Source organism: Salmo salar, chromosome ssa21, assembly GCF_905237065.1.
Source record: "Salmo salar chromosome ssa21, Ssal_v3.1, whole genome shotgun sequence".
Classification (NCBI taxonomy): Eukaryota; Metazoa; Chordata; class Actinopteri; order Salmoniformes; family Salmonidae; genus Salmo; species Salmo salar.
The window spans coordinates 48,329,055-48,345,619 of record NC_059462.1 but is presented as its reverse complement, the minus strand read 5'-3'; the positions used below and the strand labels follow the sequence as shown (position 1 = coordinate 48,345,619).

Below are 16,565 nucleotides of genomic sequence, written 5' to 3'. Positions count from 1 at the left end.
TTAGCATTTAATGAGCTTAACGGGAGAGAAATCTGCAGGCCTGTTCTTTCTCTAATTTCTCAGAGCACAACAGTACTGTTTCCCAGGGTCCTGGGATATGGATTGGAGCCAAGCCACTGAAAAATATGCTACGTGGTACGCATGCATAAATGATCCACCAGAACCGAGGAAAATCATAATAAATCCCACTAATAGGAGCCATGTTGGTGACATGGATAGTTGAGATGATGGCCTCTATTCTCTCTTGTAGGTCTTGTGTTACAGCTGGCTCACTGACGGAGTAGTCTAGATCTTTGGGGGTGATGCGGGATACTTCTGCCTGGAACAGCTTGGCAGAGGATAGCGACGGTGTCCTCTCACTGTTGTGGAAGTGACACGTAGGCAATGTTGTCAAGGTATGCGTAGGCTGCTTTGTCAGCTACAGTAAAGATCATGGGCCCACTCCACACAGACTGTAAGAAATACATGAACTCTTACTCTATGTGGGTGGGACTCCACGAACAGGTGTTAAATACATGGTAAATAGCATTTAAATGAGACAGCTTGCACTGTACATAGTGGTGAGGCTTACTTGTTCAGTGTCCTCCTACTCAATGAGTACGTTTACATACACACTAATAATTTGATATTACACTGACAGTGGGCAGATTATCGAATAGTCATGTAAACACCTTACTCTACTTATCTTAAATTGGAGTAAGGTCAAAATGGAAGTAAGCACACACCAGGGGTGAAAGTAATGCGGTCCGGTACGGTACGGCGTCCCGGCAAAATAAATAGTGGTGGACTTGAAAACAGGTGGTATAGTCTACGCTCCAAAATGCAATGTGGTTCCACGAAAACACAAACATTTTTGCCAAGGCAGAAGTGATTTGAAGTGATTATTTGACAATCAGATGAAAACACCATCATGACTGGTTGTTTTTATACCACAATAAAAAAGTTTATATATTTAAAAAGTGAAATGACAAATCTTTAGGACAAGGCCCCAGAGATCCTATTGAATGAATAGGGATTCTGCACTGAGTATAGCAAAAATTTGTAACTTTCTAATATTGAGTTGCAGCAGCCCCCCGGCCCCACCCTCAGAACAGCCTCATGAACAGAACAGCCTAGTGAACAGAACAGCCTCGTGAACAGAACAGCCTCATGAACAGAACAGCCTCGTGAACAGAACAGCCTCGTGAACAGAACAGCCTCGTGAACAGAACAGCCTCATGGACAGAACAGCCTCATGGACAGAACAGCCTCATGAACAGAACAGCCTCATGAACAGAACAGCCTCATGGACAGAACAGCCTCATGGACAGAACAGCCTCATGGACAGGACAGCCTCATGGACAGAACAGCCTCATGGACAGAACAGCCTCATGAACAGAACAGCCTCATGGACTATAAGTTGATGAAAACATTCCACAGGGATGCTGACCCATGTTGACTCCAATGCTTCCCACAGTTGTGTCAAGTTGGCTGGATGTCCTTTGGGTGGTGGGCCATTCTTGTTACACACGGGTAACTGTTGTGTGTGAAAAACTCAGCAGTGTTGTAGTTCTTGACACAAATCGATGTGCCTGGCACCTACTACCATAACCCGTTCAAAGGCACATAAATCTTTTGTATTGCCCATTCACACTGAATGGCACACGTACACAATCCATGTCTCAAGGCTTGGATTTAACAAGTGACATCAATAAGGGATCAGCTTTCACCTGGATTCACTTGGTCAGTCTATGTCATGAAAAGAGAAGGTGTCCTTAATGTTTTGTATACTCAGTGTGTATGTAATTCTATAATTAGGCCCATAAAAATATAAGAGGTCCTGTACCGGGAAGAAATTCATTCTGCTTTCACTCGTCATACGCCGAGCTAGCACCAGCCGAAAGCCTCCCTCTTTAGAGCTAGCACCAGCCGAGAGCCTCTCTCTTTAGAGCTAGCACCAGCCGAGAGCCTCCCTCTTTAGAGCTAGCACCAGCCGAGAGCCTCCCTCTTTAGCGCGAGTGAAGTGAGTTCGGCACAACTGAACGTATGCGTCTTAGAAGTAGTTCACATACAAACTTATATGTCCCGAACTCAGAATCAAATATGCTTCCCAAAAATAACATGATCGCTGTGGTAGAACCTTCATTTTGATTAGTGATTTTCAGCATTTATCAGAGCGCGATCAGGTAGCCTGATTTCAGATGTGTCCATGTTAACAGGATTTTTAGGGAAGACGTTCTTCTTCCAAAGCACATAAACGTTTAAATCAAACTATTATATTAATCTGACTATCCACTATAATTGTCTTATTGTTTGTGTAACCGATGTGAAATGGCTAGCTAGTTAGCAGTGGTGCGCGCTAACCGCGTTTCAATCGGTGACGTCACTGGCTCTGAGACCTTGAAGTAGTTGTTTCCCTTGCTCTGCAAGGGTCGCGGCTTTTTTGGAGCGATGAGTAACGATGCTTCGAGGGTGGCTGTTGTCTATGTGTGCAGAGGGTCCCTGGTTCGAGCCCAGGTAGGGGCGAGGAGAGGGACGGAAGCTAAACTGTTACATTGATGCTGTTGACCCGGATCACTGGTTGCTGTGAAAAAGGAGGAGGTCAAAAGGGGGGTGAGTGTAACTGGTGTGAAATGGCTAGCTAGTTAGCGGTGGTGTGTGCTAATAGCGTTTCAATCGGTGACGTCACTCGCTCTGAGACCTTGAAGTAGTTGTTCCCCTTGCTCTGCAAGGGCCGGGGCTTTTGTGGCACGATGCTTCGAGGGTGGCTGTTGTCGATGTGTGCAGAGGGTCCCTGGTTCAAGCCCAGGTAGGGGCGAGGAGAGGGACGGAAGCTATACTGTTACATGTGCATGTGACCATACTCAATGTTGTTGACACAATAATTGTAGCCTGGTTAAACGCCGTTCTCACCATTCAAATAAATTAAATCAGTTAAAGATACTATTTCTATTTTAAATTTTAAAAAGTGTAACACAAGTAAATAAATAACATTGTTTCACTTCAAACAAATGATGAGCCATCCTGGTTTAACCAGACTCCAATCATTTCCCTGGTGTTGACTTTTTCATCAAATACTGTACAATAGTTGGTCTCTGATTCCATCCTCCTAACACTAGCTGGTGAAACCCAAAGCCAGTCTAGATGTTTAAATATTCCTAATATACACTAGCTGGTGAAACCCAAAGCCAGTCTAGATGTTTAAATATTCCTAATATTCCTTGGCGTCCAGGGAGGTGAAGGTTGACCTTGCCAAAACAACTGTAGAATTCTCCAGGTTTGAACATTTCTCCAATGTGATTGAAAGTATAGATAACCAACACATAAATTAAATCAGAGTCCAAATAGGAATGTCTCATGTTTCCTGTGTTGCTAGTCAGCAGAGACCCTCTCCAGACTCTGTGTCTCCTGTAAAGCTCGCAGCCAGCAGAAAGCTGCAGCATGGAAACCTGCACACAGCATCCATCCTGACACTGATTAAATTATGGAGAGTGGCAGGAGTCCCCTAGAGAAACGTGGGTGCCTGGAGTCATGGACATAAGTGCTGCTGGACAAACCCCATTTACTTCCCCCATCTTCATCCTTGGAGCCCTCCTCTCCCTGACAGAGGCCGATCAAAATATACACCTGTTTATTGATGCACGCTTGCTTCCAGGAACGGCACACGTGCTAAAGATTTTTGTTTTCCTGGAAAAAAAGAACACACCGACGTTCTGACATTGAGTTTCTGTGCAACTATCCGATCATTTGAGAGTTATAGGCTGTAATTCAATAGCCCCAGATACGATGAGGAACAGTTTAAAAGGAGTGGGCATGGTAAATCATGTCACTTGCTGCTGGGAATTGGGCTGAAATCCGAAACACTCAAAGAGGTGTCTGAAGTTGCAATTGTGTTTGGTTTATAAAATGTGTGAAAACTAAAAAGTGACAGTTGTCTTCCATGAAGGTAAACTCTGGTCTTCTAAATAGAGGGCTATTGGGCTCAAAATACAGAGATTGATGCAGTTGTGTTTTAAAATCAAATCAAACTTTATTTGTCACATGCGCCAAATACAACAAGTGTAGACCTTACCGTGAAATGCTTACTTACAATCCCTTAACCAACAGCGCAGTTCAAGAAGAGTTAATAAAATATTTACCAAATAAACTAAAGTAAAAAATAATAAAAGTAACACAATAAAATACCAATAATTACATTTTAGTCATTTAGCAGATGCTCTTATCCAGAGCGACTTACAGTAGTGAGTGCATACATTTCATAAATGTTTTTCTCCGTACTGGTCGCCCGTGGGAATCGAACCCACAACCCTGGCGTTGCAAACACCATGCTCTACCAACTGAGCCACACGGGACCATAATGAGGCTATATACAGGGGGTACCAGTACTGAGTCAATGTGCGGGGGTACAGGTTAGTCGAGGTAATATGTACATGTAGGTAGGGGTAAAGTGACTATGCATAGATAATAAACAGCGAGTAGGAGCAGTGTAAAAACAAACGGAGGGGGGAGGGGTGTCAATGTAAATAGTCCGATGGCCATTTGATGAATTGTTCAGCAGTCTTATAGCTTGGGGGTAGAAGCTGTTTAGAATCCTCTTGGACCTAGACTTGGTGCTCCGATACCGCTTGCCGTGCGGTAGCAGAGAGAACAGTCTATGACCAGGGTGACTGGAGTCTTCGTGAGATTTTCAAGAACTTAGGTTGTAGTTTACTATGGTGAGAGCAGGTTTAATGAGGACATCTCACATGGAGAGCCATTGAACTTGGTGTATTATAATAAAGTATGAGATGACAGTGGAAGAACAATATCAACAGCATAACCATTTTACAATAAACTTGGGAAAACAGAAGCAGAAGGAAATGCATAATTTGGACTAAATTATTCATAGCTAAATATATAGCCATAAATTTAAACATTTGCTTACTCTTAAATCTTTTTGGGTCCCCTTGCCAAATAAAAGTCAGTTGACAACATTAGCAACAGTAAACTGGTAACGACTTGGTAATAAAACATATTCATCGTCATTTGTGGAATCATTATAAATATTAGCCTATACTATTTTGCTAGTGTATTCCAACAATCAGTAGTGGCCCTAATGCTGTTACTGGAGATGTGTAGTAATACTGCATCGTATTGCATGAACAATGACTGATTTATTAATAGGGTTGCCCCCTTTTTTTAAATGTTCGCCTAAATGACATACCCAAATCTAACTGCCTGTAGCTCAGGACCTGAAGCAACGATATGCATATTCTTGGTACCATTTGAAAGGAAACACTTTGACGTTTGTGGAAATGTGAATTGAATGTAGGAGATATAACACAATAGATCTGGTAGAAGAAAATGCAAAGAAAAACTAACCAGTCTTTTTCTGCCACCATCTTTGAAATGCAAGAGAAAGGTTATAGTTATGACCATCACTCTGGTTGTAATTCCAATAGTGTCCACAAGACGGCAGCAGTGTATGTGCAAAGTTTCAGATGGATAACTTGAAAAATGAGTGAACAACAAGACTTTTAGTGTGAAGTCCCCAGGTACATTTGGGCAAATCGTGAAGAAGACATTCGCATTCATATTACATTTTTCTGCAAGAATATCGTCAAATCTGTATACTTAAACTTTGATTTCATCTTACCAAGTGATAGTAGCCATATTATAAGCTCAACATTTGCAAAACAACCAGTTTTCATAACTTCATAACTCTGAATAGCCTTATAATTTTTGTCTAAAATGAAAAGGCATGCTGTCGTGCAAGGTTAGAAGGTACATTTTACGACATATATATGGTTTCCCGTAAAGCCCTGCTCATTGGCTATCTAGCTGGCTTTGTTTGACCCTGATTGGTGCTTATTTGACAAAGATACAGTTGTTCAAGTGATGGCCGCCCGCGTCATCGGCATGCCATGAAGGCGTCGCTCTCTGACCAAATATGGTGTCTTATAGGATATACTACACCCCTAATGAAATAGTGAAGTCTTGTTACCTTCTAGAATCTCTGAAGAATAGATACGAATGTGATTTGACTCGTTCAAAACAACGTTTAGGGTGAGATTTTCACAGATTCCTTTCTTTGCAAATTGAACGAGTGGAAAAATACAAAATCAATCATGCGTGCTATATGGACCTTTTTAGGATATGAAAAAAGATGTATCTAACAAAACAACACTTCATGTTATCTCTGGGACCCTTTGGATGATAAATCAGAGCAAGATTTCAGAATGTAAGTACACATTTCACCTTCAGAGGTGAATTTATCAAACCTATCGTGTTTTTTATTTATTTTATTTCACCTTTATTTAACCAGGTAGGCAAGTTGAGAGCAAGTTCTCATTTACAACTGCGACCTGGCCAAGATAAAGCAAAGCAGTGTGACACAGACAACAACACAGAGTTACACATTGAGTAAACAAAAAAGCCAATAACACAATAAACAAGTCAATGATACAGTAGAAAAAGAAAGTCTATATACAGTGTGTGCAAAAGGCATGAGGAGGTAGGCAATAAATAGGCCATAGGAGCAAATTATTACAATTTAGCAGATTAATACTGGAGTGATAAATGAGCATATGAAGATGTGCAAAAAGAGCAGAAAAGTAAATAAAATAAAAACAGTAAGGGGATGAGGTAGGTAGATAGGGTGGGCAATGTACAGATGGGCTATGTACAGCTGCAGTGATCGGTTAGCTGCTCAGATAGCTGATGTTTAAAGTTGGTGAGGGAAATAAAAGTCTCCAACTTCAGCGATTTTTGCAATTCGTTCCAGTCACTGGCAGCAGAGAACTGGAATGAAAGGCGGCCAAATGAGGTGTTGGCTTTGGGGATGATCAGTGAGATATAGCTGCTGGAACGTGTGCTACGGGTGAGTGTTGTTATCGTGACCAGCGAACTGAGATAAGGTGGAGCTTTACCAAGCATAGACTTATAGATGACCTGGAGCCAGTGGGTCTGGCGACGAATATGTAGCGAGGGCTAGCCAACTAGAGCATACAGGTCGCAGTGGTGGGTGGTATAAGGTGATTTGGTAACAAAACGGATGGCACTGTGATAGACTGCATCCAGTTTGCTGAGTAGAGTATTGGAAGCTATTTTGTAGATGACATCGCCGAAGTCGAGGATCGGTAGGATAGTCAGTTTTACTAGGGTAAGTTTGGCGGCGTGAGTGAAGGAGGCTTTGTTGCGAAATAGAAAGCCGATTCTAGATTTGATTTTGGATTGGAGATGTTTAATATGAGTCTGGAAGGAGAGTTTACAGTCTAGCCAGACACCTAGGTATTTGTAGTGGTCCACATATTCTAGGTCGGAACCGTCCAGGGTGGTGGTGCTAGTCGGGCGGGCAGGTGCGGGCAGCGAACGGTTGAAAAGCATGCATTTGGTTTTACTAGTGTTTAAGAGCAGTTGGAGGCCATGGAAGGAGTGTTGTATGGCATTGAAGCTCGTTTGGAGGTTAGGTAGCACAGTGTCCAAGGAAGGGCCAGAAGTATACAGAAAGGTGTAGTCTGCATAGAGGTGGATCAGGGAATCGCCAGCAGCAAGAGCGACATCATTGATATATACAGAGAAAAGAGTCGGCCCGAGAATTGAACCCTGTGGTACCCCCATAGAGACTGCCAGAGGGCCGGACAATATGCCCTCCAATTTGACACACTGAACTCTGTCTGCAAAGTAGTTGGTGAACCAGGCGAGGCAGTCATTAGAAAAACCAAGGCTATTGAGTCTGCCGATAAGAATACTGTGATTGACAGAGTCAAAAGCCTTGGCTAGGTCGATGAAGACAGATGCACAGTACTGTCTTTTATCGATGGTGGTTATGATATCATTTAGTACCTTGAGCGTGGCTGAGGTGCACCCGTGACCGGCTCAGAAACCGGATTGCACAGCGGAGAAGGTACGGTGGGATTCGAAATGGTCAGTGATCTGTTTATTAACTTGGCTTTCGAAGACTTTGGAAAGGCAGGGCAGGATGGAAATAGGTCTGTAACAGTTTGGGTCTAGGGTGTCACCCCCTTTGAAGAGGGGATGACCGCGGCAGCTTTCCAATCTTTAGGGATCTTGGACGATACAAAAGAGAGGTTGAACAGACTGGTAATAGGGGTTGCAACAATGGCAGTGGGTAGTTTTAGAAAGAGAGGGTCCAGATTGTCTAACCCAGCTGATTTGTACGGGTCCAGGTTTTGCAGCTCTTTCAGAACGTTGAAAAAAGTGTTTTGTTGTTAGGAGCTCTCCTCAAACAATGGCATGGCATTTTTTCACATTAATAGCTACTGTAAATTGGACAGTGCAGTTATATTAACAAGAATTTAAGCTTTCCGCCGATGTAAGACACTTCTATGTACCGACATTTGTTGTTACTCAAAAATGTGCGATCTTGATATAACGCGCTGCATGAAATTACAACTGTCCTGTTGACGGAATGCCAATCCTTAAGAAGTGGAATCATTATAAATATTAGCCTATACTATTTTGCTAGTGTATTCCAACAATCAGTAGTGGCCCTAATGCTGTTAGGGAGATGTGGAGATGTGTAGTAATACTCCTTCTGCATCGTATTGCATGAAAAATGACTCTGCTTTAACTCTCAGGTGCAGATGACTGCAGGATTTAACATGCACTGCTCTCCATTGAATAATTGTGGGGCCTGTATTCAATATATGCTTTTTCAGCACTGCTCTCAGATTTGAGGCACTTACTCAACAGCTTTAGCTCATTTTTCACATCCCACACAATAAACATCAAAGCAGTGTTTGCCCTAGACATTTAGATGAATGTATTTTTTTTAACAAGTGTTAACAGTCAAAAGTGTAATACTATTTAATCATAAAGCGTTTGGCTTAGTTGTGCAGAAAGTGGGGAGATTGAAATGTGGAGAGAGAGAGAGAGAGAGAGAGAGAGAGAGAGAGAGAGAGAGAGAGAGAGATCATTGTTATTGAGAAGCATTGCACTGACACTGTGGACTAATCTATGAAAGCCCTTAGCTCCTCACACTGGAGAGAGCACTGTTGAATCAAGGCCACTGCTTGGCTTAACGTTTACAAACTCCCTGAATTCCCTGTGTTAACAGTGAGCCAACTGAAGCATATCCAACCCAAAACAGAAGCACAATATGGTTTTGGTTTAACCAAATAAAGGTTAAAATAAGCCCCATCTGGAGCAGGGAGAGCCAGCACACAGACACTTCTCCACAGAGTTTCTCTAACATAAATCACATATTAAAATTATATTTTATAAAAAGCCGCTGACTGAGATGTGACAGGAGGATGTATGGCTGTGGGATGGCATCCCATAATTGACATGATTTACCCCCATCTCCTCTATCTTCATAGTCCTGATGAGCAGCTGCTGCCCACACTGCTGAAGGTGCCATTGGAAAGATTTGTGTTATTGCTCATTAAACCATAACAAGCAGGGACTCACTGGGAAGAGGACGATCAGCAGGACGTGTGTGTGAAAGTCAAGGCTGAGGCATAAAAACAAATATATCTCCGCAAAGAGAAAGTCCGTTCTCTGAGCCGAGGGGGGTCAGGAGAGGTAGTCAGAAGAGTCTCTGTGGAAGTCAGGATCCTCCATACTGCCGCAGCAGACCTGCTGTAGGAGATGTATTAGAGGAGGAGGATGCTCTACGCTACTAGTTCCAGCTGTCAATCTGTTGTGCAAGAGGCCATGCTTGTCTAACCCAAAGGAGGTCCTCACAGACTTCATGATGATTTAGAATTCAAATGCCCTCCTGAGAAAGTCAACTAAATTGCAAACACAACAGTAAGCAAAACTGAAATAGAAGTCAACAGAACAAACTTTGTTCAAGGATCCTCAAGTAGCTGTGTATAGAGCACAGGAGGTTGGTGGCACCTTCATTGGGGAGGACAGGCTCTTGATAACCTGTTAGGGCTAGGGGGCAGTATTGACACGGCTGGATAAAAAACGTACCTGATTTAATCTGGTTACTACTCCTGCCCAGTAACTAGAATATGCATATAATTATTGGCTTTGGATAGAAAACACCCTAAAGTTTCTAAAACTGTTTGAATGGTGTCTGTGAGTATAACAGAACTCCTATGGCAGGCCAAAACCTGAGAAGATTTCTAGCAGGAAGTGGCCTGTCTGAGAAGTAGTGTTTCATCTTGGCTCTTTTTATTGAAGACTCAGGATCTGTGCAATAACGTGACACTTCCTACGTCTTCCATAGGGTCTCAGAGCCCGGGAAAAAGTTGAACGATATCGAGGCAGGCTCTGGCTGAAACACTTTATCGCTTTTGGCAAGTGGCCACTCAGAGTACTATGGGCTTAGGCGCGTGCCCGCTTCGACCGAATGCTTTCTTTTCCTTTGTCTGTTTATCTAAACGCAGATTCCCGGTCGGAATATTATCGCTTTTTTATGAGAAAAATGGCATAAAAATTGATTTTAAACAGCGGTTGACATGCTTCGACGTACGGTAATGGAATATTTAGAATTCATTTGTCATGAATTGCGCTATGCTCGTCACCCTTATTAAGCCTTTAGGATAGTGTCTAGAACGCACAAACAAAACGCCGCTGTTTGGATATAACGATGGATTATTTTGGACCAAACCAACATTTGTTAATGAAGTAGAAGTCCTGGGAGTGCATTCTGACGAAGACAACAAAGGTAAGAACATTTTTCTTATAGTAAATCTGACTTTGATGAGTGCTAAACCTGCTGGGTGTCTAAATAGCTAGCCCTGTGATGCCGGGCTATCTACTGAGAATATTGCAAAATGTGCTTTCACCGAAAAGCTATTTTAAAATCGGACATATGGAGTGCATAGAGGAGTTCTGTATCTATAATTCTTAAAATAATTGTTATGCTTTTTGTGAACGTTTATCGTGAGTAATTTAGTAAATTCACCGGCAGTGTTCGGTGGGATTGCTAGTCACATGCTAATGTAAAAAGCTGGTTTTTGATATAAATATGAACTTGATTGAACAAAACATGCATGTATTGTATAACATAATGTCCTAGGATTGTCATCTGATGAAGATCATCAAAGGTTAGTGCTACATTTAGCTGTGGTTTGGGTTTATGTGACATTATATGCTAGCTTGAAAAATGGGTGTCTGATTATTTCTGGCTGGGTACTCTGCTGACATAATCTAATGTTTTGCTTTCGTTGTAAAGCCTTTTTGAAATCGGACAGTGTGGTTAGATTAACGAGAGTCTTATCTTTAAAATGGTGTAAAATAGTCATATTTTTGAAAAATTGAAGTAATAGCATATCTAAGGATTTGAATACCGCGCCACAGGATTCAACTGGCTGTTGAGTAGGTGGGACGAGCGTCACCTAGCCCATAGAGGTTAATGGCTGGAGGGGCATAAGTGGACTTGTATCAAATACAACAAACCATAATTTCCATGGTTCCAGGTGTTTGATGCCATTCCATTCGCTCAGTTCCAGCCATTACTGTGAGCCGTTCTCCCCTCAGCCGCCTGCTATAGGTGGCTCAAAATGAAAGAATACGTAGGTGAGCAACAATTGAGAAGAGGGTATGCAGGTAAACAAAAGCAGAGTTTTTAGAAAGAACACCAGAAACATGTCTTACCGTCAAACTTTTTATGTCTGGAGACAAAGGTGCTTCGTAATTCATGACTAGTTTCATCGACCAGGTTCTCCAACTCCAGCTTGCTCCGTTGGCCAAACTTGTCCTCCATTTCGGAGGTGCAACAGGTGCTCCCTTGAGGACATACACGAAGATGGTCGCCTGGAAAAACACAGAGATGCTCTTCAGTCACAAACACATTTATGAATCATATTCAACTAACACAAGGAGGGCTGATTAATAAACTACGGTTCTTCTCTGACAAACGGGACGCTGATTTTAATATTTTTTTGTAATAAAGTAATATCAGTGATTTCTCTATAGATTGATATTACTCTTTGATTTCAGACTAAAAATAGAAAAAATCCTCATCTTTAGACATTTGAAGTATTGTTGATGCTCTAACAATGCCGTGCACATCTCGTTCACTGTCAATGTGCAGTCACTTTTCACTATTTAATTATTTAAAAAGTCATTTGTCAAACTGTGCTACTCAAAACATGATAATAAAGTGCTGTCAATGTCTTTAAGACAAATGAGAGGGAGCCTAAATCCACAATATCTCCACAAGCCTAGGGGTTAGCTGCTTAAAATGACTGGATCAATTCTAATAACAGCTTTTTATTACACTGTGTTCTCAATTTGATCCAGTCTCTGCATGCAACCATTACTGAAGTTAATTAAAGAGCCAGAACTGCCAGATAATTTCAGGTTTACCGGTAAGAGAATTACATTATATTTTGAGGGCCTGTAACACAATGCTATGAGAGTGAATAAAATACAGTGATTCCTCTAGTGCAGGGTTCCAGTTCCACAATTGGTGGGCCGTAATCAGAATTTAGCCTGCGGGTGATTTTATTTGGCCCCCAACGTTTCTGAGCAAATAATAAATAAACATGGGGGGGGGGGGGGGCATAAAATAAATCAGCTCCAATTGATTTTCATTTTGGAAATCTGTTCCAAAGTATTACCACGCATAAAATAGATATATATGTGATTGTATACAAATGCAAGCTATGTTTGAAGTGATTATATTTTAGTCCTCTGTTTTGGCTTCTTGCGGTCACTTTACAGTCTATAAATTATTTGTAATTATGTTCCTGCCCCCTGACCATCCGCTCAAGAAAAAATGGTCCCGCAGCTGAAACTAGTGTATGATCACTGCTTTACAGTGTTTCTGTTGACTCTACATGTTAATGTATTAATGTATTAAAAGGGATGAGGGTGTGCCTGTGAAATGTACTGTATGACATTCTCCTGCAGAACAAAGTCGGTTGTGCCTGATGGGAAAGGGGAATGGGAGATGCCGAGTCAGTTGTACAACTGAATGCATTCAGCTGGAATGTGTCTTCCGCATTTAACCCAACCCCTCTGAATCAGAGAGGTGCGGAGGGCTGCCTTCATCGACCTCCACGTCGTCAGCGCCCGGGGAACAGTGGGTTAACTGCCTTGCTCAGGGGCAGAAGGACAGATTTTTACCTTGTCAGCTCGGGGATTCGATCCCTCTATGTGAATTAGCCATGGTGCGTGACTGTGAAGCCAGCCATTAAATCATGCTACAGCACACCTCAGTCCAAAGCAGCATTAATACATGCAGCATTTATCAGCACTAGCTAGTGTCACAAAGTAAAGGCCTTGAAAACATAACCAGAAATAGTATATAACAGTAATCTTAGGTCTGGTTGGATGAGACAGTGGCAGACGCTGCTTCCTATCTCTCTCTCTCACGCACACACACACACACACACACACACACACGTTTGTCAGACTTGTTCCCTCTCCCCATGCAATCATTCCGTTCTCACAACTTTCAGCCAGCTCCCTATGTTGGTAGAACACAAACAAATGAAATTAAAATTGCCAGCAGCCCAGAGATGAAATTCATGCCAGGATTAATTTATCACTTGAGGACAAAGACATGTGTTTCTGTGTTGTTTATCATCATGTTTCTGTCTTGTTTATCATCATGTTGCTGTCTTGTTTATCATCATGTTGCTGTCTTGTTTATCATCATGTTTCTGTGCTGTTTATCATCATGTTTCTGTCTTGTTTATCATCATGTTGCTGTCTTGTTTATCATCATGTTTCTGTGTTGTTTATCATCAGGTTTCTGTCTTGTTTATCATCATGTTTCTGTCTTGTTTATCATCATGTTTCTGTGTTGTTTATCACCATGTTTCTGTCTTGTTTATCATCATGTTTCTGTCTTGTTTATCATCATGTTTCTGTGTTGTTTATCATCATGTTTCTGTCTTGTTTATCACCATGTTTCTGTCTTGTTTATCATCATGTTTCTGTGTTGTTTATCATCATGTTTCTGTGTTGTTTATCATCATGTTTCTGTCTTGTTTATCATCATGTTTCTGTCTTGTTTATCACCATGTTTCTGTGCTGGTTATCATCATGTTGCTGTCTTGTTTATCATCATGTTTCTGTCTTGTTTATCACCATGTTTCTGTCTTGTTTATCATCATGTTTCTGTCTTGTTTATCACCATGTTTCTGTCTTGTTTATCATCATGTTTCTGTCTTGTTTATCATCATGTTGCTGTCTTGTTTATCACCATGTTTCTGTGTTGTTTATCATCATGTTTCTGTCTTGTTTATCATCATGTTTCTGTCTTGTTTATCATCATGTTTCTGTGTTGTTTATCATCATGTTTCTGTCTTGTTTATCATCATGTTTCTGTCTTGTTTATCATCATGTTTCTGTCTTGTTTATCACCATGTTTCTGTGTTGTTTATCATCATGTTTCTGTGTTGTTTATCATCATGTTTCTGTGTTGTTTATCATCATGTTTCTGTCTTGTTTATCATCATGTTGCTGTCTTGTTTATCATCATGTTTCTGTCTTGTTTATCATCATGTTTCTGTCTTGTTTATCATCAGGTTTCTGTCTTGTTTATCATCATGTTTCTGTGTTGTTTATCATCATGTTTCTGTCTTGTTTATCATCATGTTTCTGTCTTGTTTATCATCATGTTTCTGTCTTGTTTATCACCATGTTTCTGTGTTGTTTATCATCATGTTTCTGTCTTGTTTATCATCATGTTTCTGTCTTGTTTATCATCATGTTGCTGTCTTGTTTATCATCATGTTTCTGTGTTGTTTATCATCATGTTTCTGTCTTGTTTATCATCATGTTTCTGTCTTGTTTATCATCATGTTTCTGTGTTGTTTATCATCATGTTTCTGTCTTGTTTATCATCATGTTTCTGTCTTGTTTATCATCATGTTTCTGTGTTGTTTATCACCATGTTTCTGTCTTGTTTATCATCATGTTTCTGTGTTGTTTATCATCATGTTTCTGTGTTGTTTATCATCATGTTTCTGTCTTGTTTATCATCATGTTGCTGTGTTGTTTATCATCATGTTGCTGTCTTGTTTATCATCATGTTTCTGTGTTGTTTATCATCATGTTTCTGTCTTGTTTATCATCATGTTTCTGTGTTGTTTATCATCATGTTTCTGTGTTGTTTATCATCATGTTTCTGTGTTGTTTATCATCATGTTGCTGTCTTGTTTATCATCATGTTTCTGTGTTGTTTATCATCATGTTTCTGTGTTGTTTATCATCATGTTGCTGTCTTGTTTATCATCATGTTTCTGTGTTGTTTATCATCATGTTGCTGTCTTGTTTATCATCATGTTTCTGTGTTGTTTATCATCATGTTTCTGTCTTGTTTATCATCATGTTTCTGTCTTGTTTATCATCATGTTTCTGTCTTGTTTATCATCATGTTTCTGTCTTGTTTATCACTATGTTTCTGTCTTGTTTATCATCATGTTTCTGTCTTGTTTATCATCATGTTTCTGTCTTGTTTATCATACTAGGAGAGCGTTCAGAAAACATTCCTGGTGGTTTTTGCCCAAAATATTTACAGTACATGAAGGAATCATGAGAACTGATATGACATTGGCTAAAGGATTTACATTTGTATGGGACGATAGGTGATTGTTTAATAATATTTACAACTTGTCCAATGTCCTTAGATCATAATGTATTAATCAACACATTCCATGTCTTTCTGGCTTCTATTTTCCCATTTTTCATAACGTAAATGTTAATATTGCCAATAAGTATTCTGTGTGTAGCCTGTAGAGAGAACAGAGTTAAATGTGATCTCTGATATTGCCATTCAGATGAAAATCACATTACTATTGATGACATGCATGAAAAGCTGAACTGAATTACAAGTTAATGATCTACATCCCCATTCTATTTTCCATGGACAACGCTGATTCACCTTTTTTCTCTGCATGTCACACTATGACAACAATCACTTTGAAGACCAAATGTGGAGAAATCATCTAAATCACGTGATGGCGAACCAATGATTCTTGACATAAAAAATATGTTGAGGGTGTTGTCATTTTTTTGTTAAAAACCTAAAAGCAACCAAGCAAGTACCTCAATCAGCCCTCTAAAAATGGGCTAATTTCAGAATTCGCCTCGCCCTCTCACTGCCAAAATAGAATTTAGATGTTATTTAGTCAGAAACCTGCAGGTTAACCAAACTTTGGGAATCAGTTCAGCTTCCTCTGGTAGGAGCTGATTTGACCTTAAAGATTTGACCATAAATTTGACCATGAAGAAGAACAGTAACATCCACCAGTTAGGGTAGGAGATATGTGAGTAGGTTGACGTTTATTGGGTAAATCTCGTCCTGGAGGTAGAGCTGAGCTATTTCTACTAGATGGGCAGTGGCAAAGTCAGCGTAAACATTCATGAAAAAAAAGAAATATGTTGGGGCAATTCCACCACTTTTAAACCTAATTTTCATTATATCCAGCACAATCTCAATCGCACTCCACACTGCCCTTTCCCACCTGGACAAAAGGAACACCTATGTGAGAATGCTGTTCATTGACTACAGCTCAGCGTTCAACATCATAGTGCCCACAAAGCTCATCACTAAGCTAAGGACCCTGGGACTAAACACCTCCCTCTGCAACTGGATCCTGGACTTCCTGACGGGCCGCCCCCAGCTGGTAAGGGTAGGCAACAACACGTCTGCCACGCTGATCCTCAACACT

General features: G+C 40.7%; 1 protein-coding gene across 1 annotated transcript in view; it reads right to left on the bottom strand.

Annotated features, from left to right (window-relative positions):
- The window catches only part of LOC106582440 (glypican-6), a 160,588-nt gene that overhangs the window by 115,615 nt on the left and 28,408 nt on the right, over positions 1-16,565 (bottom strand). Inside the window, exon 2 of the mRNA XM_014165554.2 lies at positions 11,533-11,691. Within this exon, the coding sequence (XP_014021029.1) occupies positions 11,533-11,691 (159 nt within the window). The remainder of the gene's footprint in view (positions 1-11,532; positions 11,692-16,565) is intronic.